Source organism: Tinamus guttatus, unplaced genomic scaffold (genome assembly GCF_059628265.1).
Source record: "Tinamus guttatus ecotype Peru unplaced genomic scaffold, ASM5962826v1 Tinamus_guttatus_pri_ptg000198l, whole genome shotgun sequence".
In the NCBI taxonomy this organism is placed as follows: domain Eukaryota; kingdom Metazoa; phylum Chordata; class Aves; order Tinamiformes; family Tinamidae; genus Tinamus; species Tinamus guttatus.
In genome coordinates this window covers 3,428,963-3,454,168 of record NW_028288732.1, presented here as the reverse complement: position 1 = coordinate 3,454,168, position 25,206 = coordinate 3,428,963, and the positions used below count along the sequence as shown (strand labels likewise).

At 38.2% G+C, this 25,206-nt stretch overlaps 1 protein-coding gene across 6 annotated transcripts in view; it reads left to right on the top strand.

Moving 5' to 3' along the window:
* The window catches only part of NLGN1 (neuroligin 1), a 364,563-nt gene that overhangs the window by 173,030 nt on the left and 166,327 nt on the right, over positions 1–25,206 (top strand). For all 6 annotated transcript variants that reach the window (XM_088523905.1, XM_088523906.1, XM_088523909.1 and 3 more), the window contains one exon: positions 8,430–8,582. In XM_088523905.1, coding sequence (XP_088380031.1) covers positions 8,430–8,582 — 153 coding nt within the window. The remainder of the gene's footprint in view (positions 1–8,429; positions 8,583–25,206) is intronic.

The window sequence follows — 25,206 nt, the reverse complement described above, 5'->3', positions numbered from 1 at the left end:
TCAGTTTGCTAAACATATAAACTGTTGTGTTTATAAGGGGGAAAATAAAAAAAAACTCTTAGAAAGTGTCTCTTAAGCAACTGAATTTCCCCAGATACAAAACCTTCCCCACTTAGATTGCCGTGAACAAATATGAATAGATGTCAGAATTGGCCACTGTCCCCTCCTGTGAGAAGGGACACGGCCCTGGGGTGGCATGACGCGTCCTCCTTTCTCCAGCACATAAACATGCTCAAAAGCTACTAACCAGAAAAAGCTAAGGCTTGAAATGTCGAGCATGTTATTTTATGAATTCCTTTCATTAATCACACAAGCTGTGCAGGTTTGATTTCTTTTTTTCAGTGCAATGAAAAGGATAACATGAGGTTCGTTTTTCTGAGCGGTCTCGTCCCTTCAGGCTTATATATTTTAACATTCTGAATCTTAAACACATACTTTATATATTTTATGGTCAATGAGAAAAACAAATTGCATCACAAGACTGAGTTGCTACTTGCTTCTCTTAATATATGTTTTTCTGGTAGATATTAAGAGAAAGCTTAACTTGTAAACTGAAAGGCTCATAATTAATTTTGGTCATACAGTACATTAACTGCTTTAGTCAGACAGAAAGTTGTGATCCTACCATTAAAAATGTAGGAAGATAAATATGAGCATTTAACTATAAAACCAATATTGGAATGCTGAGTTTACAAATAAGCCCACAAATTTTTATACTTTGTTACTAATATTGACCCTCTTTTAAATGTGAAAATTAGGTTTTTAAATGGAAGCTGACCAGTTGGTTCAATATGTGAAAGAATATTTAAAAAACAAACAAACAAAAAAAATCCTTTGAAACTTCTTTTAGAGATGGTTAGAAGTGATGTGGTATTAATAACAGATCCACCTAGCTGTATGAGGCCAAGTCATTTTTAAATCTTAGTTCATGAGAAAAAAACATAGAAAAGGCATCCTTGTGTATTTTCTAAAACCTGTGATATTGAATTAGCCACAGTAAAGTGAAGTCTGACTTATTTTAAAAATATCTTTTAAGGAACAGTTGGAAACCTGGGTTATTCATCCAGTGGACCTTAACGGCTCTCCTAATTTGCTGTTTAATTGCCAGGACAGATGCAAATGGCTTAACATTTGTTGAGTCTGTTGATGCTTAGGCACGTTTTAAAATGACTATTCAGTCAGCAGCCAATCTCTGCTGAATTTTAGCAAACTGTCAGTGGCAGGTGAGAGTAGCCATCTCTGCCCTAGGAGGGTGAGTGTCCGTGTCACTAATAACTGTCAATGTAGGAAATGGGTTTTTATGTAGAGAATAAGGACTGGTAAGGGCACAGCACAAAACCTGAAGGGGGAAAAAAAACACATTTACAACATTAATAAATCTCTGTAATTTGCAGGCCTGGAATTAATTCTCCCTGACGTACAGGTGACAGTTGTGTTCTGCTCTGCACCTGTAGAAGAATGCAGGCAATAATTAGACTTTCCTCTTTCCTCTTCGGAGAGTCACAAAGAGGCAGGACAAATTTAAATTTTTATGATGTGTAGGTGCTGCGAAGGCTGCTGAGAGGTCTGCAGGATTAGTAGAAACTGTGTTTGCTCCCCAGGATCAGACAAGCTGCATTTTGTGACCTGTTCTACTCCTGTGAAGCTCTAGCCTGTGTTAGACACACAGCATTGAGGAGTTCAAACACCTCAAGTCATATGGATTTGGTAAAGGTCCATGCAAGGAGACAGGTAAAGGAAAAAGCCATCTCGGCTGTCAGCATTTCTGCCAACCTGTCCATCAAACCCCTCACCTTTTTGCTGCCTGCTTTCACAGTATGCTGGCTATTAGTCCATACAAATTCTTCAAATGGAAACATAAAACAAACATCAAACTGAATGAATTATGCGGCTAGAGCATCAGGGATAGCAAGCGGTAAGTGGTGAGAAAGGACACAGCTTAAACGTATTCTGTGTTGTGTCACTCAACCATCAGACTTTGATTAGAAGACTTAATTTAAAAACACTTCAATAATCCTATTCCCCTGTGCTTCATGCCTCTACCGTAGCGCTGCGCTCCAAACCTGCCAGCCCAGCGCCTGGAATCAGTAATCAAACGTGCATCTCTGGCATGCTCTGCAACCAGCGGTCCAGGGTTAATTAGATCATTTTTCATTTTTGTTTTCAAAAGACCCAAAGGCAGTAGTGCACATTACCAGCTAATGATCTGCAAATTTGCAGTTTAAAAAATGAAAGTGTTTTCAAACTCTGAGTGCAAAATGTGTACAAAGTTGGAAATATAAAATGCCTTCCCCGCCCTCTCCCCCAGTCTCTCAGCAGACTTGTTTCTGTGTAAGCCTTTGGGCTCTACGCTTGAGAATTGCTTACCTGGGTTTCAAATGGAACTATTGGGCAGGCAGAAAGGGAGAGTGGCACAAAAGCAGCTGCAACCAGTGAGCATTACACTTTCCTTTTACTTTTCCTTTACTTTTTTTCCTTTTACTTTTCCTTTTTATCCTGTGGTGGATTTGCCTATTTGCTGACTCACAGCTAAGCCAAATCTAGTGTAGTTGCAAAATTTAACTTCACGTGGCTCAGCACACAAAGTGCCTTTTCCCCATATACATACACACAGTTTGGAAACCAGGATTGGTTTAAAAAAGTGTTTTGCTGCAATACAACTTGTTTGAATTATTTAAATTCTTTGAATATAGCAAAAACTGTGCCTCTTTATGCACACTTAGTTTCCCCTTATACTAAAAACCTTAGGGTGCCTTAAATGATACTCAACACAAATCATTGATCAGCTGCTGTGCTCCTGGATCAGCGCTGCTTTCTGGTAGTTAGTGCTATAAGACACCTCCACCAAGGATTGCTCCCAGCCCAAGCCTTCTTGCCCACTGTTCTGTCAGCTCACCTAGCTCACCTACCTGAGCATCTCAGTTTTTAATGTATTCAGTCTCCTACTATGCCTCGGAGCGAGAAGAAATCTATTCCTCCCTCTTTAGCAAGGAGGAGTTGGAGCACTAAGGGCAAGGACTGCAGACCGGTGGCTGCAGAGAAGCAAGGAGCTGAAAGCCCAGGTGCTGGGGCCCTGCGAGGCAATCACGAGGTGCTTCTACCCTTCTCCACTGCAGTCTTTTCTGAGAATTAGGACAATCAGCAGATGCTGCTGTTTGTTGACAGGCTGTTACTGTGTGATCATGTTGATCATTTAGTCCGATGCTTCATTTAAATGTACCATTGGGCTTCATTGCGCCAAGTCTTTGGTCCAGGGCATGTTTAAAATCAAAACAAAGAGAATGCAGTTTTGAATTTTAAATTGCTAGTGGTGCAGAGTCCACCTGCAAATCCCCTCTTGTATTTAACAGACTGCAGCTCCACGGGTGCAAGCAAAGGAGCACGTTTCAAAATGGAGGATCTTCTCCGGAAAGCCCTGTCACTTGATTAGTATTAAAATAGAATGTTAACTTTAGCATTTCATCTGTTTTCAACTGTCATGATAAGAAATGGGGCGAGAAACAGTCTTTTAGTTTGGCGTCAGTTGTACGTTTTTTGGGCTTGAGAGGTCAGTAAACAGCAGAACACATTTGTCTACCTCACAAGGCAACCACATGCTCCAGCCTTAATTATAGCTTCTAATGAGCTCCAGACAGGCTGCAGTGACACACCGGTTGCCACCGAGGATGGAGGCAGCGACTGATACACATACACAGTGTTTGCTGTTCATGCTGTTGCCCATTGATGTTGTCTGTGCTTCCAAGTCCCAAGCAGAACAAATTCTGATTTAATTTGCAGATTAAATTCTTCAGTTTTTATTTTCCCTTTTGATTGAGGGCCTTAATTCAAAAATGGGCTTATTTTTGTTAACAGTTCAAAAAAAACATAATAAAAATTTTGACACTCCTTTACATACCTCTTTGAGGCTCCATTATATTTATTTCTACCAGGTATTGCTCATGCCATGAAGAGCCTGTCGGTTTTTGCTGACATACTCATGTCATGTAAATTTGACATATGACCTATGTTCATCTTTTAATAGTTTAAAATTGCTGCCTCCTTGGCTGTTGAGATTGCCCACTAATTAGAACCTGCTCCAGATGCTTTCCTGAAAAGGCCTGAGCAAATTCCATCACTTTGCATTCTGTTATTAAATAATGCATTTTTATATAGTCCTCCATCAGAGCCCTCTCTCTCAGGCAAAGGTAGCCAGGTGTTCAGGAATGCACAAAATGATCCATTGGTTTGACAGCTTCAAAAAGAGATAATTTAGCAGAAACTTGAGGGGAGCTGCCTGTATTTTCAGTAAATGAAACTTGGCCAAAACCTCCCTGCTACTTCCAACAGACATTCAATAGGCACTTCAGTAGTTTCAGGACATCTGGCTTTAAATTGCATGTAAAAACTGTGGCATTAATGGAAGTCTACATAATAGCCTTGATAAGGGCACTGACTTATTAAAATAGCAGTGCGTATATGAGATTTGAACCGAAAGGTCAAATACTTTCAGAAGAGCCTTAAGTGATTAAGAGAGTTGTGCTGATTGTTACCATGTTTTAAGAAGACTGTTTTAGGAAGAAAAATTATGAAATATCTACACTTTTGTCCATACAATGTGCTATATAAGGAACACACATATTTTAGAGAAGCTAATCTAAAAGTTTTCTGCTGTTTCAGTGATATTTCACATAGAGAAGACAAAATTGACTCAATACTTTACATCGAAATGTCACAATATTCTATAGCATCAAAGCCATCTGGAAGAGCACTGCATGTGGCATCTGTGCTAAACTAACTCTTGTTTTGTGCTAACTCGTCTCTAGGTAGGCTTTCCTCCTTTCCTATTTTGGTTGTTCCCTGCAAATTATATTTAAGTCACGTGGCCAATTCGCATCAGCCTCAAATGACTGAAGCTGTAATTATGTTTTGTTATATACGGCAATTGTGTCTGGTAGTCACAGTCAGACTTGGTTCCCTGTTGCGTGATGTAACAAACACGGAATAAAAGATAGCCCTCTTGCTAAACTGCCTGAAATGTAATTAAGATGAAGCATAAAAAGGAGAAGCAACAAACATTAGAAATGTACAGAGCAGAGGAGATGATGGCAACCATAATAAGAAAGATCACGTAGATGTCATAAATATGATCTCCTGTACAATAAGGCCTACTTAGTTGTTCTGACTAGCAATTTAAAGCCAAACAAATCACAGCACTCAAATCTTGTGTGTGAATAAAACAGAACAGAGAGGATTGACTTTGAGAAGGTTTTGAACAGCACTATACTAGGTATATGTCTTTGGGATTGTTCATGTTTCTGCTTTTCTAATTAAAACCATGCTTAATAAAAGATAATCAAAAGTGAGACTCAAATCAGTATATAAATCTCCACATCTTGGCAGAAATGTCACATTTGTGCCCCAGCTCTTCAGGCTTATTCAGAATGAGCTTCTTACATGAATAAACTATTCATCAGTATGAGAAAGTATGACTGTGGTTTATGGAGACCACTCCAGCACATGAGCACAAAGGACTGATCCAAGACTGAAGGCTGAAAATGAAACAAATCATTAAATCATTTAGGGTCAGATTTTGAAAAGCAGTTAGGAGCCCAATGCCAAAATCTAACTTATTTTCTTTGGAAGTAATTCTTCATTCCAGTAGAGACTTTTGAAAGACCCATTTGTCTGTCGCTTTTTTATCAATAGAATATTTCACCTCCCAGAGCATTATCTAGCACTTTCTTCATTTTAATTTAGAAGGAGGGTAGAGTTAGTGCCTTTCAAGCAGGAAACAATCTTTGATTATGAAGTCATTTTACACTAAGGTCTACTTTTTGTGCTGTCTTTATTTCATTTTATTATTTCTTTTTGATAACACGCACCGCACTTAAATGGTCCTCTCCCAGCAGAATACCTGAACCTTTCAGATATTCCTAGCAGTAGACCTCGCTTCCGTTGATATGAAACCACTGACTGTAGACTGGCCCTCAAAATGCAGCTCTGTGTGTTCTTTTCCCGATTTTAGATGAAGCTGCAATTCAGAGAAAGCTCTCCGTAGTTTCCGTGTAATCCGTGGCACAAAGTCGCACTAGCTTTAGCTGAATTTTGCATGGATGTGATAACCTCACCGAGGTCTCCGGGAGCAGATTGCAAGCACGGAGAGGCACCACCTCTCTTCTGCAGCACGTCGCTCTCAAGAGCGATGCCTTGGGCAAAGTGGCATAGGGAACCGTCGTCCTGCATCTCATCTCATCTGACACAGCACAAAGGCAGAGCTGAAAAACAGTCTTTATTTATCTGGCTCTAATCCTGACAAGTCTATTATTAATAGGAAATAACAGAAGAATAATACAGACAGAATTTAGTCAGAGAGTTATTCTTTATATGCCAGATTTTACTCATGAGTATGTGCTTCTTTTCTCGGATAGATAAAAAGCACCCATTCTTTTCTAGAATATCCCAATCTTATTTTTCAGATAAACAGACCAGTACTACCAACATTTCATTACTGTTCACAGTTGGCACTCTGTAATTCTATGTAATTTTAATTAAAGAAGAATTCTGAGACAGTCTCCCCCTGTGCTACCTCCAAGCATACAATTAACTGTGTACAGTTTCTGCTGGGAATAGTCACACAGTGATTCCAGATTAATAATTTATTATTGCTTCCATATTTGTATCAAAAAAAAAAAGCCAATGATACATAGACTATGAACAAACCATCCACTGAAAGGTGTGTATGAATTTGTAGAGACTTTTTCCACAGTGCACATTTTAAACCTTGGGAGCTCATAATTCTGTCCTATGGAAAATGAAGATAAATAATCTCCTTAGCTTTACACTCTGAAAATTGTGTGTTGGAAAGCTGCGTGCTTGAGCGAGGAAAGCCGTATAAGCAATTTCATGCACAACCTTTCATCATCCATTTGGTCTTGAATAAACGATTGTCCTAGTACTCTCAATATTAAATATGCAGTTTCTGATCCTGATCTGGCATTTTCTTTAAATTAGAATCAATATCAAAATAATAATAGCAGGTGTCTTTCTACAGACAAACACACCTGTGCTGTTCCTTCTTACCGAATATAAAAAGAGAGGTTTTAGCCTAGCTGCCCTCACCTAGTTGTCCTCACAGCGCTTCAGAAATGTTGCAAAACTGTTACAGAGAGCTTCCCTGAAAGTGCCTGAACTAAGAGTCCTCCAAACCAAAGGAGTAAACAATACATCTGAGGTCCTTTCTCACACTGAAGTGGATATTCAAGGGAAGTCGCTTGAATACCTCCACGCTGATAAAGAAAACTTCTTCAAAACGGAATATTGAGCAAAGTTCCCGACTGTGGCAGGCAGTGGAAAGTGCTCAGATATCTCGTAAATTAGATCAAAATAGAAATGAATCCAGACATAAAATGGAAGTTTAAAGTTAACCTGTCAGCAGATTTATTTCCACTCCAACGAAAAGATTCCTTCCTGAGGAACTGACAGCAGGGGAGGACTTTGGGAGGATTCTTGCTCACAAGGAGCATTGGACCCGCTTGCACCCCACTTAGGCGTTCAGCATCTTGTCAAGAGTAGGTGCATTCATTTGCAAATCCAACTCTTTAGCGAACCTCACAAATAAATGACTTTACTAAAAAGTACTAAAAAAGCAGAATGTCACGTGTCTTATTTTGAGTCTGAGAGAACAGTGGAGTTTCTAGAAAGATTTTTAAAAGGATGCTGACTCAAGATTTTTTTTTAAGATACTTTTTTTTTTAAAAAAAGTTTTGGTGTTTGCTTCAATGCTGGGCAAGGGCTTGGAAGCATCTTTGGAGGCAGCGATTTTTGCAGGTAGAGCACAGCACCTTTCACAACTTAGTAAAGTAAGAAGCACCCACTCTCCTTAAACTTCAGGCCACCCTGGTTACAAAATAATACCCACTTGAGGTCGAAATGTTAAACAGCTTCAGAGTTGTTTATCCAACCTTTTCATAGAGTAACAATCATAGTGGATCGAAGAGCACATCAACAGCTTACATAGGAGGACAAATCTTATTGAGCTTAATTAAGTGAAAAGCCTTTAGCTGTATGCACAGAGATGGGCTGAGCTTTCCAGAAGCGTTGAGGCTTTGCCTAAATGAGGTCACATTGACATTAGTAGCTATTTTATGTCAAATTCAGCAGAACAGAATCAGACCGCTGACCCATTGAGTTTGAGCAATCATGTTTCCTTTTCATTTTTTTCTATCATTTTTTTGAGGCCAACAAGTGTTTCGAAAATATGAACTTCAGTTACAAACAAGCTAGCAAGCCACAAAAGGACACTGATGCCCCAAACCTTCATTTCTTTATTTAATGAATGTTGCTTGAGAAACACTTCAAGAAAATAACCCTACTAAAAAAAATATTAAAATATTGCATGTATGCTTTATGATGCTTTCTTGAGATAAAACGTGTCTTAATATTTTTTCCAGACATTCGGGACAGTGGGGGACCTAAGCCTGTGATGGTGTATATTCACGGAGGGTCCTACATGGAAGGCACTGGAAATTTATATGATGGCAGTGTGCTAGCAAGTTATGGGAATGTGATAGTCATCACAGTCAACTATCGCCTTGGGGTACTTGGTAAGAAGCCTTCAGCTTTCCCTTAATCCCTGCTGTCTGCAATGCAATTGATGTTACATGTGAGAATGTATTTTTTAAAAACGGATTTTTTTTTTCTTTTCTATTTGGGTTTTCGTTGATTTACAGATCTGTTTTGTTAAATGAAAGGTTTTCATCGGGGATGAGCTGTAAATGCGTTGCGAGCGTTATTTGGCAGAGCCTGCTGTTCTGCGCCACATGTAGTGATAGGAAGCAGGTGTTCCCACTGCTGGGCTGTCGAGACAGAAGGTTTCTTTTCTCTGTGAATAACAGGGTGACGCTTTACTTCAGAGATAGGTAAATTAGGTTTAATGTTAACTCACAGATAATAGGGTTTTATGTTGTGTAGAAGTCGATTGTTTTCTGAATTACCATGATTTGCCATACTGCAAGAAAGCAAAAAAGGTTTTGACAAAATTTAGGAGTTGTAGTTTTTACATGTTTTGAGTTTCATTGTTGTTTTAGACAGTGTTACAGGTACAATTCAAATACCTCAGGTATCTGTTTTGTAGGCCAAATTAGAGCATGAATGGTTGTCGCTGATTGGTTTAGCTTCGTTGAAGAGCATATGCTGATGCCGTTGGTAGACTTGTGCGGGATCTGGTAGCTGGTATTTCCAAAAAGATTACGCTTGCTATTTGTTCAGTGTAGTCATTTTGTGATATGTTTGACAGCTCTCGAGACAATGATACACTTGTTTTCATTTTCTTCCGTGAATTCTGCTGAAACGTTGCCTGCTAAAACTCATGAAAGCAGGAATTCAATGCTAGAATATTGTGAATTTCAGTACAATGCTTCAGAATACTTACATGGGCATCATGGCATCACCCGTAATATATAAAGTGCCTGGTAAAGCGGTTGTCATTCTCAGCACTGAGTTGGTTCTGAAGGCCAGGGATCTTGTTTCCAATTTGTGGGTATTAGCAATGGTTGGTACTTGGTGTTCTTATGTACAGTCATGCTAGTCCAGCAATGCTGTCTCTTTGTGTTTTGAATCCAGTCAGCATGAGCCTCGAATTCGCTGGTTCTGGTTTGCTCGTCTGAGTAACTTGCATCTCCTTTTGCTTTTATTAAAAATTCCAAAACTTGGGGACCATGAATTTGACTTTCTATTAGAATGGATTTTGATTTAGATTTTGAGATTTACTCTGTTGTGGTTGTGTTTTACTTGGGGCTGAATCTTTTCCAAAGCGATCATAACTATGTTTGCTGGAGATTATCTTGTTGGGGTTTATTTGGAATTTTCATTTATGTTGTACTTCTTTCAGCAAGGAAATCCTGGTATTTTGTATGTTTTTCTCCCTCCTCCTGTCTTCCCATTTATGCATTTATGCAGTGACCTCAAGTCCTAAGCACGTGTTAGTGCACCATTTAATAATATGTGCCTCTAATCAATGTTTTTTTACTATTTTATTTTTTATTTTGTCCAGCAATACAGTATCCCTTGTCTGAAAACATGGTTTATGTGTGTAAATTATTAAGGCTAATTCCAATATGTGCTTGTAGTTGCAATGTCTGGAAGTGCAAGTTGCTTGAAAGATGAAAATTAATTCACCTTGGTTAATGATAATGGCGTTTTCACTTGTAATTTTAGCACTGATCCCTTAGGTAACCAACCAGCAACATCTTACTGAGCTTGGGAGTGTTTTATTTGCACTCATCATTTTGTGGTCCTTGGGCTGCATGGTCTTTACAGAACCTCAAGGGGCAAAGAACTCATTTTCATTTGAGTGGGAGCTATCACTCCTCGCCGTCACGTTAGATGTGGTTGTGCAAACACAGAGCCAAGACACTCTCAGCATCCTCTGCTTGAGCCACATCGCATGGGGTGAGAAGTTGTGCTTCCCTGGCTGTGCTGGTGGAGATGGAGATCTTCTCACTTTACTGCTGTGCAAAATGCCTGAGTGTATAGGGACACATAATATAGGGATTTTTTTTTCCATGTGAGAAGAGGTAAGGGACAAACTAAAGTTCTTCTCACTTTTCCGCGACCTTTGTTGCTCTGGGTTTCTTGCATCCGTCTCTGTGGATATATATCTTCATATGGGCAATCTGTGCCCATCGTAAGACTGCTGCTACTGTTTTACCACAATTCACACTGAAATTTCTTAACAAGGAGGCCAGTTAAATAATTGTTCAGAGATTCAAAAGGAACATTTTTCATCCAGACCATTAGTATGGGGAGCAAGAATGTACTGTGATACTCTGCAGCGCTGTTCTAAGCCTGCAGTGAAAGGGGTTTTAGTGCAATGGAAGTTGCTTTCCTTTTTATTCCGAGCTGAGACACTTTTTAGCCTACAGATCTGCTGTTATAACTCTAGCTGAGGACCTACATTTTATGGAGATACCTGGCTTCTATGTAAAATGTTAGAAATCGCTAAAAAGTGAAATCTTTTTGATAAAGAGAAAGCAAAGATGAAAATGCAAGAAGTATGGAGAGATTGCACATAAAACAAGTGTTTTTTTAAAAAAGTGGATTTCTAAGCACAATTTTATCTTTGTCAGAAACGGACAAGAGAGGAAAATACATTGAAATGAAAAATGAGTCAGAAATATTTTGAAGTAGCTGCCCATTTCAGGAGCCTCATTCCACTGTAATTGACCAGCAGGTCTGTTTTGTTCTGTTTTGATATGTTTTCTTCTACTTCTAAGTAGAATGAAATAGAATCACAACTTTGTTTTTTTTTTTTTTACTTCTTTCAAATTATATCTGATTTTTTCAACATTGATCTGATTTGTCAAAATTTTGTATACTTCCCATTAGATTTTATTTTATTTTTTCTTTCGTCTTGCTCTTCTTATTTTGCCGTGGTGGTTATAATTTTTTTTTATACTGAAAATGTTAAACAGAGGTATTTTGCTGTATTAGTGTCCCATATCACTTAAGCATTTTATAATTCCTTATTCTGCAACCTGAGGCTGAGCTGTATTTCCTCCTGGGAATAGGCCTTTCCCTTTTAACAGGGCTAACCATCAGCCATAATGTCATAGGGACTATTCAGTTTAAGTAACAGTGGCATAAGAAAGTTTAAGTTATTTAGACATCAAAGGAGATAAAAAATATAGTAAGATTCTCTTTTTTCCCCTATATTGCTTAGACTTTGGAGTTTTCTGTTATAGTTCACAATTTAATATCCAGTAAAACTAATGATCAAATGTTTGATCATTAGCGTCCATGACAAGCACATCCATTATCTTTTTATGAAGCCTTAAAGGTATTGCCAGGAGATGGCATTTTATTCTGGCTTTGCTGCACCACCAAAGGGTCTCTGATGAGCCTTCTTCTATTCTCCATTTCATAATATGTTTGAGTAAAAATGATAGATGAACATAAGATTATATATTATTGCCTAATTAAAAGTACATTAGATTGAAAGTAAAGATGGGAAATTAATAGCAAAACACATCAAAATGCTGCAGTCAGAAATCATTCATTTAAGCTTTCCGAACTGGGAGAGCATGCAGGGAATATAATTCATAAACACTCCTGGGGACCCTTGGCAGCTACATAACCAGTCTCCCTTAGATGTATAAATATTAAGTTGCTGATAAATGAAATTTTAACATTTTGAGGTTATGCAGTAGGGAAAGTGCTATCTGAAGACCACTGTATCCTTGGGTATCACTGTTTCCTGGTCTGAGGTCTCCAAGTGAACTCGGTGTTGGATAAATTCAAGAGGTGAAGATGGAGGGTGGGCTGCAGTTACCTGCTGCCCCTGGCAGACCACTTCCTGCACCTGATTTGCAGACCCCTGCATTTCTACTGCTGCATTAGACAAGTCTTACTTAATATAAGAAGTTCCCAGCTTCCTTGTGTGGCCAAAGGGAGGCGCGTACGCAGCGGAGCCGGGAGAGGAAGATTGCCACGCTCGGATCTGTATCATCAAAGTGACAGAACGGACAGTAAACAACAGGTTATTGACTGGGTACGTGCAAAGGGTCAACTGCGGCGCGCAGCAGGCAACATATTTATGAAATGGGAACCTTGAATATATAGTGCACTTTTAAAACGAACCGTTTCTTTTCTATTTGTGCTCTTTGTAGCACAGCAAATTGACATTATCCATCTGTTTAGATAGATGGATACACACCCGCTTCTCTGTTTTCTAGGGCACAAAGACATCATTTTGTTTACCACTGAGCAGGTTTCTATCTTGGTACAGGTACATTTTGAATAACAGGTTTATTCCAGTGTTTGTCACTAGACTTATTTTTTTGTTAAACAGGAAAAAAACAACTAACAAACTTTAAAGCTATTTGTTTTGACATAAGGGTAGTGTGTGTCATCTCTATAGAGAGAAATTACTTTTTAGTCAGATACATTATTCGATTAATATTTAATCATATAAAAAAGTATTTCAGTTTTGCCAAATAGCAGATTTATCTCTGAGAGCATAATAAACTTCAACTTGACAGTATTTGCAAAACAGAAGAGATATTTTCATTGCAGACAAATTATAGATTTCTTACTACCTCAGAAAAAAATACCAAAATTACTGACCCGGTTATCATGGATGAAGTGATTATTTACAATTCTTGTCACCTAGTTGTTGCCATTGCCATATGGAATATCTGAGCAAATTACCTTTTTTACTGTCACTGATTCATGTGCAAAACTTCTAATCTGCTAAATTACAAATGTTCAGGCTATACAATGTAGTCTGTACCATACACTGCAGAGTATCCTAAATTCTTGGGTGCGTTGTGATGGAAGACCGGTCAGGAAGCCAGTTCTGATGCTTTTAGGTTGCTTTACCTTTTCAGGTGCCAGAGTTCCCCAGAAAGGATCTGTCAGAAGTTCTTAACCCATCCGAAAGGTGGAGGTGGATTAGAAATTTTATGTAATGTGTATGTAAATCAAGGAACTTCCAACATTGAAATAATCCACCAAGTTTACAATATCCTGATTTACAGTAAGATGGAAGGACATGAAGATGCTGCTCTAGAGCTCAGCATCTGGGCCAGATCTGCTGCTGCCCCTGGTCTTGGTCAGGAGTTTTATATTCCTGGGTCTTCTCTGACCTCTGGTAACACCTGTAAAGAATAAAATCAAAATTCAGCTGATGCTTATGATAGAAGGAGCAAGACAAGCAGGCAGTATACATCTCTGGATTTCCAGCTCACTGTATTTAGCTACATACATAAAAAAAAGTCCCAACCTTTCTGAAGCTTAAATAAAGCACTCTTGTGTACTGCAGGGCTTCGGAAAAAAAAATGAGATAACTTGACAGTGATTTCCATTGCTTTTCCATTTTTTTTTTTATTACACATTTCAGAAGTATGGAGTTGGTCAAGTGTGTTTTTTTTTTTTTTTTTTTGGTTCATGTGCAAAGACATATACATAAGGTACTAGCTTTAATACTGACCTGGCATGTCTTTGATGAAATGCCCCATGATACTTTTGCATCAATTTAACAAGAGCTGTATTTTACAGGTTGTAACGGTCCTCTTTAATAGTTCAAAAGAGTAACATGAACACTAGATTTAAAGGACCCAAAACTCTCTTGGCAGCAGTACAGGCAAGAGAGGGTCCTAAATCTTTTCTTCCATTTAATGGTCGATCCATGTGTAAATGTCTGCCTTATTCAGCCAATGTGGAAAATTGTGCAGTAAAATGTAGCACTTTGCTTGCATTACTTTCCAACTGAGAATAAATAGAAGACGAAATTGTTTGATATGCTGCTATCTTACAGCCCAACGTGTACTGGCAAAACAAATGCTATTTTCATAAAAATTGAATTGGAATACATTAATAAAAGACAAACTGCTAAAGCCTATGAAGTGCACAAGTAAATGATGTGTGTTGGTCGCCATCCCTTATTAGGCCAAATAGGAAAATTGCCTTCAAGCAACAAGTAATAGAGACCAATATCTTTGTAGAAGTATTTTGAGTATCTTTGGGTTTGTGCACGTTGCAAGGTAAATGTACTTTTTTTAAAAAAAAAGAGAAGGAAGAAAAAGGAAAAGAAAAAAACTACTTGGTTATCTTAACTAAGAATTTGAAAGGTCTTCCCTTTTATTGGTTTATTGTTGCTCAAAATGAAAAGCAAGAAAGAAATTGTACTTACTGTGCGGTTTTATGTTGTTGTTCTGCAGCAGTTTTTCACTCTGTGTGTGTCAAGGTTCTTATGAGCTAAAATGAACAAGGGGGAGACAGACTTTATCTCAGCTATTGACTTTATAAAATGATTTTGCTTTATATACCTATCTGCTTTTGAATGTTTGATTTCATGAAATGTCTATGTTATAGGGTTTTTTTTCATCTTTCAACTCTTTTTACCAGTATTGTCTGAGAGATTTTACATTGCCATAGATATCCTGAAAAAAAACTTTATTTCAATTTTCATTATGTGACAATTAAGTCTTTAGTGCAGAAGTAGAATATAAACAAAGAGGCATAGTAGCATATGATAGTCATATCCTTAATCTATTTTTCATGTTTGTGTTCCAATGTTCCATGAATTTGGTAAGCATTTAATTCATATCATGCCACTGATTTCAACCTGAAACAAATGGACAAATTAGTTTCTTTGACAAAAAAACAGGCGTTTTGTTTCCATCTCTGCTTGTTGCTGAAATACTTTGGGCATCCGTTTATTTGCATCTGTAACAGATTCTCAAAGATGGTTATAGAGCTGATTTAAAATTTTGCTTTGGGCTTTAGGAAAATACTCTGGGTCAATTGAAAATGGTTTAGCACTTCATCTGTATGGCTTTATTAAAGCACTGAGACACCAAAGCTTGGATTTTATGGAGCCATTAATGCATGCCCAATGTGTGTGGTGAGGCAAGAGGCCAAAGGCCGTGTGCTTTCAGCTACCCGTGGACCGTATTAATGACCCTGTGAAATACGCTCCTGAGCATCCTAATGCAATTATAATTACTTACTTTATTATTACATGCCTCTTTGAAAAAAGTTTTCTAAATATTTCCCTTTCCTTTTTATATAGTCTATAACTGGAAGAATAATTTACAGTAGACAAAAATGAAAATGTTCACAACAATAAGATTGTTAACTTTAATTTTCATAATTTCTTTTTGGTAACATAAAGTTTTCTCTTTCAATACTTCATGGGCTTGCACATGCTCTACGTTAAAAGTTTTATTTTGTGTATTTCTTTTTAGACAAAAGCAAAGAGGAAGAATTCACTTGGCAGTTGCTAGTATAGTTGTTTTCTAATACGTTTTTATTTCCAGCTGCAACTGTACTTTACAAACATTGTGGATAGACAACATGATGCAACCTGTATTTTCTTGCAACCACAAAATTCAGCCTTTGAAATAGTGCCTGAGCTCTATCTTTGCAATTGGCTCTAACCTAAATGTTCTCAAAGTCATTATCGCTATTTGAAATTTAAAGCTGCATTCTTAAACAGTTTTAGGTTAAAGTGAGGCATATATTGCTCCATATAGACATAATGTTGATTTTGCATCCTTTGAAAGTTTTATATAGTTTTTGGCTGGTTTCTTTTCATAAATATTTCACAGGGAGTGTTTTGATCTCTGGTTCAAATTCATTCATGGCAGCAGATGTTTCTGTTGTAAACAAGTTCCTTCGGAAAGAAGTGTGTGCAAATAAAATTACAAAAAGGTGTATATTCAGTAGGTGTGGTAGAACCAACAATTTTGAAAAAAATATTAACTAGAAAAATTGTTCAGTTTTAATCTTTTTTTCTAATACTTGTACCAAATATCAAATTAGCCTTGCTTGGATATAGTGTAAAATTATATAGTTAAAGCTGCTGCAGAGAGGTAGAAGTCATTAAGGATGGGTAATCATAAGAATATGGAATAAGTCCTCCTCCCTATTCTCAGTTTTCTGCAGATCTTATTTTCTTTAAACACTCCCAGTTCCAGGCTGTGGCCGTCTTGCAGGGTCACCACCCATCCTTACCCATCATCAGGAGGTCCTCACCGTGGGAGAACCTTACCCGTTTTCACTAAGACCGACCACAGAAACATAAAGCTGTGTGTGTTGTCTTGAAGAAGCAGCTGGGATAACACGCAGTGTCCATAGGAGAGGTACTTGGAGCCGTGGCTGTGAAGGAGATGGGTATTTTGTTTTTGCTACTAATAACCCCAAGAAAAAGTGGGGTTCCCCCTCCCCATACCCTCTGCTTTTCTAGTTGTTGAAAGCACTTCTGTAACCTACCACAATTGTAGTAATGTCCTAATGTCTGGCACAGATTTCATATCTGACTTTCCTATAGCACCGAACAAAGCAATTTTGAAGAATGTGCCCAGGTAGCTGTATGTCCCACTAATGATTGAATCTTGACATTTGGATGATGGAAATAGATAAAAAGTTCCTTTCCCAGACTATACAGAGGAGAGCTTTAGCCATGAGCCATGCACTTTTCATTTATACAAGTGCTTAGTCAGTCTTCTGGTACTCAGACTTTTGAGTCCTTTAAAAGCTTTTTCATCCCGTTCTCTGTGGTTCCTCAGTGTATCATCCCTGGAGATCTGCAGGAGTTAGGTAAAGATAATCAATCTCACTCTGAAAGAAACAAAATTACTTGTGACGATCAATGTGCACTAATAGTTACTTGTTGGTAAAGTCATCCTGCAAAGTTGCCGAACCCAGCAGAAACATATTCAGAACATGGTTCCTAACTTCTCTCTGCCAACAAAGCAGTGTGCAGGAAGCAAAAGGCAATGAAAACAAGCATATGAAAGACTTTGGCTCTCTAGTGAACTTAACTTTAAGTTTAATTCAATTTAAGTTTATATACAGTGAGGAAATTTTCTTTTCAAAAAAAAAATAAAAGATATCTACACAGGGGGCTAAGAAAAACTGCCATTGCTGATCAGTTTCTTTGGGAGACATCCCTGCAACAAGTGTTTTATTATTATTTTCCTCTTCTTGGAGTCACTAGGGCTATTAACAAAAATACCTAAGAATGCAGACAGACATCTGTTGGAATTTATGCAGCAGTCCAAGCTGTTTGGAAGCTAAACCCAAAGGTAAAGTCATGAGAGTCAGGCACCTACCATACCAAAGTCTAAGGTATGGTGGGCCTATTGCTTTGACTCATACCAAGGTGGGACTAGGGACAAGGTGCTCTTTTGGGTGGGCTGATTCTGTTGTCCACATGTGTCTAATACCATTTTGATTGCCCTAGGATATTATATCCAGCCTCCCCTTGCTGCTGTGCAAGATGCACAAACAGCTCACAGGAAAGAGACTCCTCTGAGAGGTACCAAGGGGAAAAAGAAAGAGGTAATGGGCACTGGTTATACAGGAAATTCCACTTAAATGGAAGGAAAATCATATTGTGGGATTGCTCACACTCTGGAACAGGTTATGGCATCTTTATCCTTGGAGGTATTTAAATCCCAGCTGGCCAAAGTCCTAAGGAACCTACCCTAGTTGCCTTCATGTCTCCGGTGTGGTTGGGCTACACAATGACCCTAATGATTCTGTGATCTGAAAGTGCAGGCATGGGATACGAAGCACCATGAGAAGACAGATGATTTGTTCCCTAGGCGTCTGCCTGTTTTTCAGCTTCCTGATCATCTTGTAAACACCTCAACAAACTGGACTCTAATGCAAATGAATGAAGCCACTGTATGTACTGTTAGGACGTTTTTTTTGCTCGGTTTCTGCAAAGCAATAACCATGGTGCTTCCTTTTTTGACACAAGTAGATGTATCACCTATTTTGCCTTGTTATGGCTTCAGACACATAAGTACCATGGCTCAGAGGCACAGAAGGGATTACTGCCTATTTCACTGTCACAGCAGAGTTGGACAGCTCTGACAGTCCAGCAATGAGTCTGTTTTCTTCTGCAAAGTGTACACTGGCTTATGTCCAAAGCAGAGGTGAAGAACTGTTTTCAGCCCGAGCACGAAGCCTTTCAGACTCTTGGTGAACTCCACACTTAGCCTCTTATTACCTAGAAATTAAATGTTAGGGGATGAAGAATCACATGGTCACAGGCTATGGCATGTGAAACCTTAAGCTGCAGCTTTTTCAGCTGGAACTTCAGTTTGCTCTAAGGGAGCTGCTTTGTGATTTTTGTGAGTCCTAAAGACTTTTGCAAAAAGATACAAAGGAATGAAAGAATGCTTTGTTTTCCCCTCTTTGTTTTTATTATGCCCAGATGTTTCCTCTGCATCTTTTTCACTCATCTCACTGCTCCTTTTTTTTTCCACACAATGCTGCAATTCCTGAGCACATATTTTTCACACCTCTTGACACATATTGTAAAATCACATGTTGATGAACATCAATTTCTTAACTAAAATCTGCCTACACCATGGGTGAATACATCACTCAGGGTGCATTAGTGAAATTCTAAAACCTTACTTTTTGGAAGCTGATCATGCACTAAAAGCAGCAAAAGGGAAAAAAAATAAATTGCCAATTACAGGTAATAGCTTTCTGAATTTGACATGTATAAAGCAGATTGAAGGCGCTTTTAATAGCGGCTTCTTGGTAAATGTAAGTAGTGAAATGCTTTGGAAAGAAAAGAGTTGCAAAAAGCAGGTTAAATGTCCTGTGCTTAACAACGTGCAGAATTTAGAGGGCTGTTTTCAAGACATCTTTGGGGATTTCTCTCTAAGAATACACCTAATAAGTGATTTTGTTTTCTTTTCCCTTAACTGAGAGTGTTTACACATATCTGTTATCTTTAATTTCTTTTAAAAAATGTCGCTAAGATAAAGTTAGTTCTAAAAGGACATACAAAAAAGAGAAAGCAATACTAATGACAAACCTCATTATTTCATTAAGTGTTCTCGTTAATATTTATCAGCTTTTTTGATATAAAAGGTGAATCAAATGAACACACGGAAGTATATTTTTCTCCTAAACTGCAAAATGATGCTGTGTATTAAGCCACTTTTCAGAAAGACTCTAATGGTAGTTTTAATGAGGGAAGAATATGAAGATAAGCGAGGAACCTGTTAATACCATTTTCAGTCATGAAATAAAGAACATTTGCCAAAACCGGCCTTGCTGGATGTTCCTTGTATTTGTATTTTCCAGTGCTGTGTAAAGCACATCAAGCACAGATGAAAGGTTAAGAGAGTAATAAACAAAGGCTGGGATGTGATTTTGATGGGCAAGCTGCACTTTGATCTGCAGGCCATAAAACAATGTTACCTGGGTCAGCACTAGCTCTCAGCTTGACAAGCAGTCACTTTGTTGGGGTATAAAATTCACAATTCCTTCCTTTATGCTGTGCTCTTGTGGAATGGCAAAGCAGGGAACAGGAGACTTCAAGTGTTGTATCATTTTGTGTAACTAAACATGTGTTCACGAAATATTTTCTTCAAAACACTATCGGCATTAAAATGCGTTGCTCTAAAAATGGCTTTATATCAAGTGCTGATATTGATGATGTTGGAAATCCTGTAATCATTTATGAAGTTTTTGAAAACCGGGAATGAGATGAAGGATTATGTGATAGTTAAGACAAACGACGCTTATTTTAATAGATAAAATTATCTTTATTACATTGCAACTCACTATTCTCTTTGGTTTTAGTTTCCATTTTCTCCTACACATGCATCCCTTTGGAAAGATTCCTATTTCTTTTTAACTTTATCATTCCCACCTGTGCTTCTGAAACATAGTTAACTTTGCTAACAGATGAGCTTAGGGCTTCTCACCTGTGCAAAGGAAGAAGCCTTCTGCTAAGTCACCCAGACTGTGAGCAGAAAGGAGGAGGACGTTCTCCCCAGAAACCAGGTAAGCAAAAATGCCAAGATGTGCTTTCTGGAAATGAATGAGAATGCGTTATTTCTGTGAAAAAAATCACATCTCTGCCCTAACCCACTTCTTGCAGAATGGCATGAAGTCAAATTATGTGTTGGTTGTGTCAGGGAGATTATATATTTGTACATGTGGCCTTGCTAGTGCCCAAAGGAGTTGGGGAGCAAGGGTGACCGCCTGTGAGATGGGACATCTGGGGCTGTGTCCTTTGCACCTTGCTGCTTGCTTGGGACAAGGCTCCTGCAGCCCCTCATCAATGTAGAGCTGCCTGTGCTGACCCAGGCCACGTGAACAACCTCCCCCTTCTCCTTTGATAAGCCCCAAGGAGGATCTTTCCAAGGATTCTTCACACTAACTGTTTCTCGTCCTTACCTGATACAACTCCAAAGACAGGTCGGTGACACTGTTTTGGTCTCACGGTACTCAGCAGAGGGACAATTTCGAACAGCAGGAAGAAGGAAGGGTATCTTAGTTGCATGATATGCAGGAAGAGTGCAGCAGAAAAATCTAGAGACATAAAGAATGAGTTTAACATTTCTTTGCTTTTTGTCTACCTGGTCTTTGGTTGCTAAAATAGCTTTTGTGATTTTACAGCTTCTCTTTATTTCTGATTAGCTAAAAATATGAGTAGTTCTACTGATTGCAGTTAGATTGCTTACATGTATGAAATTAATACATAATAGATGTTTATAGAATCTGAGCCTTGCAGAACACACCAAAGAAAATAATGAAAGCTTGTTCTTGAGCAAACTGTAAAAATAACTCATTTTTTCAGCTTTGAATCTCTTGGTGTAGGCAAAAATGTGCTTTTGAATTTGACCATATTTCTTTTATATGTCAATTATAAAACAAGCTTTAATATTTCTGAAGGCATTTATAGTGAAAGGAGTTTCCTATTCTTGATTATTATAAAGCTTTTATAATATTTTACTGAACAACATTCAAAATGGCCTGTGTTTGGGATGGGGAAAAAGTAAAGAATAAATTGAAACAATTGAAACAACCTTTTTTTTTTTTTTTTTTTTTTTTTTTTCCCCTCCCAACTATAGGTAAAAATGGCTGTAAGATTTTTAGGTAGGGTGAGTAGATGTATCACAAACATGCAGACTGGTTTAGAAGTATGCCTGTATCTTTTAATTAGTATATTGATTCCAGCAAATCTCAGGCAATAGAAGTTTCATGAATTTTAATAGTGTTGGATCAAGCCCCATATTTGTAATGTGATGTAACTGTCCACCGCATTCATGATATCTGGCAATATAATTCTGGGAAAATAGTATCTTGATCATAAGGAAAACACTAGGTTTCAATTTTCAGTGCAGGAGCAACCATCAGGTAATGCCCAGTCAAGAGCAAAAAAACTAATCATAGGATCCATCCAGTGAAAATGAGCAAATGAAAAGTTGGCATGTATATTTATTTATATTTATGTAAATGCTACATTGCTCCTGTCATGGTGATGTTCACCTACAGTTGAAACGAGCTGTTCTTCCTGACAGAAGACTTCTATTTCAATCTGTAAGAGCTTGAGGGATATGCATATTTCTTCCATAATTTTTCCCCAGAGATTGCCACCACTGAAAATTTGGCTAGCACGAAAGAACGGATACCGTAAGTTTGAGCTGGCATGTCATGTCATAGCACGGTGACAAGCAGTTTTGGCCTCATGTATCTGGAGGAAAAAAATATATATTTTTAGTGAAAAATATATATTTTTAGTGCCCTTTACATTTGGAATTTCAGTGGAAGAGATGTTTCTGGAAATATCCAGGCTTTTAAAACTATCTCTAGACTTAATATATGTCATGCAGATGGGTCCTCTGGCAGCTAATCACACCTGGATGGTTCGTTAGTGACTTTGTCTTGTCTCTTTTGGCTCGTTTTAGAGGCGGGCTGCGGTTCTGGCTCTGAGTGCTCCCATGCCAGGCGTATGGATAGCCCAGATATTTGGGGTGCGAGAAGCAGGGCAATGAATGCCGCTCCCGACGCCTTTTCATCCTGGTTCGTTTTGTTTCGCAGCCGGGGAGCGTTGGCCTCGCTGCCTGCCCGCACGCAGCGGAGTGCAAACCATGAGGGGAATGATCACTGCCTGCTTCTTGCTTGTTGTACACAGCACAGCAGGTAGCTGTGGCATCTCCTTTCCCTCGATCCCCCGGCTTACGCTTGGTGCTTTACACCAGTGAGTACCTTGTTCTTAAAGCTATTGCAGCACCGTGGGCCCGCGGAGACGCTCCTCGAGGAGCTCATGTCAAGGAGCCTGAGCGCTGTGTTGAGCCCTGTGACACACCAGGATGTTATTAAAGGCCTGGGCTAGATCCAGAAGCCACAGTGTGTCCTATCCTTACCTCTGGAGCAGCAGTGTAAGGGAAATCTTAAAATGCAGCCTTATGATCCAGTTATTTTCTAGGCAGTCGCACTCAGTTTCTCGTCCTACATATAAAGAAGCTTAATTCCAAGAGAAACGAAATAAAATCTCATAGCCAGGCTTTTAATTTTCTCCACAAATGACTCATCTAAGTCTTTAGAAAGTAAATAATGATGTTTGAAAAATAATGACTATATTGGTAAGTGTTATTAAGCAATTTAACCTATTGGTCACTGGGGTGCACGTTTTTATGGGACAAGCATTGTTTGCTCCTTCCTGCTGGTAAATGTTTTTAGACTATAAATTTGTATATTATTAGCATTAATAGAAAATGGTAAAATGAAAGAGGCACTTGAAATCGTTTTCCCAGACAGTCCTGTTGCTGTGTAGTGCTCGATATTATTTGCAGAAATCACCTATGCCAATATTTCTATTTCAGTTTCAGAGGGTAATTAAATTGTAATGCCTACAGCGATCTCAAATGGCATCAGTCAAGTAAGTTGCCAGAGTGAAATATGTCATTGTGTGAAGGATGGCACATGGGAAATAGAACAGTAAGATCTGAGTTATTTTTCTAATCAGCTTAGATTCATTGTTGGCTTTAGCAGCTGAGCTTTATGGTTTCTTGAGCTGTTGTAGGGAGAAAAACAGAGGTACATGAATGTAACGGGGATATATGCAGGTAATGCCAAACCTGATTTGATATCACTTTTTTGAGTTTGGAGTGTTTCAATACCTCTTATTCTGCTTCTCATCTCAAAGATTTTGTGTGTGTGTCTCGCTCTCCTTTTTGATGACTCGTGCATCTATAAGAAAGGTTCTCCCACCCCCATTACCATTAGTTCAGTAGATCGAGGTGTCATCTGCCTAACAGAGTAATGAGCAGTAATAGCTCATAATGACCATAATGAGCACTAACAGCTGAACATGTCAAATATACTGGAAAAAAGAAGAGTTCCCTATGGGACTCCTGCCTCCTGAAAGTGGATTTGCACAGTTCTGCCTTGGATAGCAGTGAACTACTGAACTGCTTTGCAACCACAACTTGTTTCAAAAAATCCTTTAGAGAGGAAGCCAACTTATAAGTCACATTTTTTGACATTGTATTGATTATAAAGTGAGATTTCTCAAAGGATTTTGAAACAAAACAGCTATTTGAGTTTCCAATCAAATATAAAGGGCAAGTTCTTTTAACAGGGCAACAAATGCAAGAGAAATGTAACCCTGGCAGCAAGGCAGCATGCTAATTTGGCTCCAGATAAAGGAGAATCAGACTTTTATGAGAAGATACTGGGCATAGTTTGTCCCAATATTACCTTTTCACCCTATATCTAAAGTACCCTATATCTAATGCAATGAGTCTGCATGCTTGTCCCACTGCAGTTACAGATATCCCAAATTATTTCACCTGCTTTGCCTTGCACGAAAGTTCACTGATTTTGCAGTGTTCATATTTCAAACCTTTGCAAATATTCAGGCCTGTGGTAGGTCTGAATTTACATACATATATATATATATATATATATACATATATATATATATATATATATATAACTGATCCGTTACACTAAAAGACCTTTCGGTTTTACCTGGGAGTCTACAAAGGTACAGATATCATTGGGTTGCCTTTGATACTGAATGGTCCTCCATGTAAAAAAATAGTAACAATAGTACTATTTTATTTTAAAATGGTTTTTTATACCTCTGTACAGAATCAGCTATATTTTGATCCATTCTACTCCAATTTTTGTGTTTTATTCCTTATATTGTTTCCTAGCTTACACATCATTAGTCTTCCTACTGGAATGTTTTGATTTAACTGGTCTTTCAGCAGAGTGTCAAGTGAATCCATGTCTAATCTGAATCTCATTGACTGTGGTAATTTTTTGTAAAAAAAACTTATTTTGCTTTGGTGTGTGGTACTTTAAAACTACAATGTGATGCCTGGTTCAAATCCCTTAATGAACAGAGTTAGCAAAATTTTAGGAAAAAAATGAGGTATGTTATCAAGTGTTTCCTCAAGCATATTTTAGGTGTGCAAGATGTTACTGAAGTAATGGCATTGACTAGGACTGCTGGAATTTTCTTTACCTCAAGGCAACAGTGCAATCCTGTTCATCAGGATTTTAAGTATGTGAATGCTTTTCTCAGTAAGTGGTCGAGTTTGTTTCACCTCTGCTAATTGCTTGCATGTGGATATGTTTACCACACTGAGGCCTAAGCGTTTAGGAGTATCAACATCTATCAGGCAACAACAAGAAAAGGTAAGGGAATATAAAGCACAGAGCATTGTCACTGAGCCCTGATGGCCAAGCTTTTGGCTGCACTAGCTAAATGTATAACAACAGACTACAGAGATTTCTGTAAATATCTTCCTGGAAATGTATTCTGAGAGAGACTTGATTGAGGAATATCTCTCTGTAATGTTTCCTAGTGGGAAAAATGGTGACTGATTCCCGAACTTGGTATGCAAGAGAAGAAATCAGAAACTTCTCTTAAATTCTATATTTTTTCTGTAG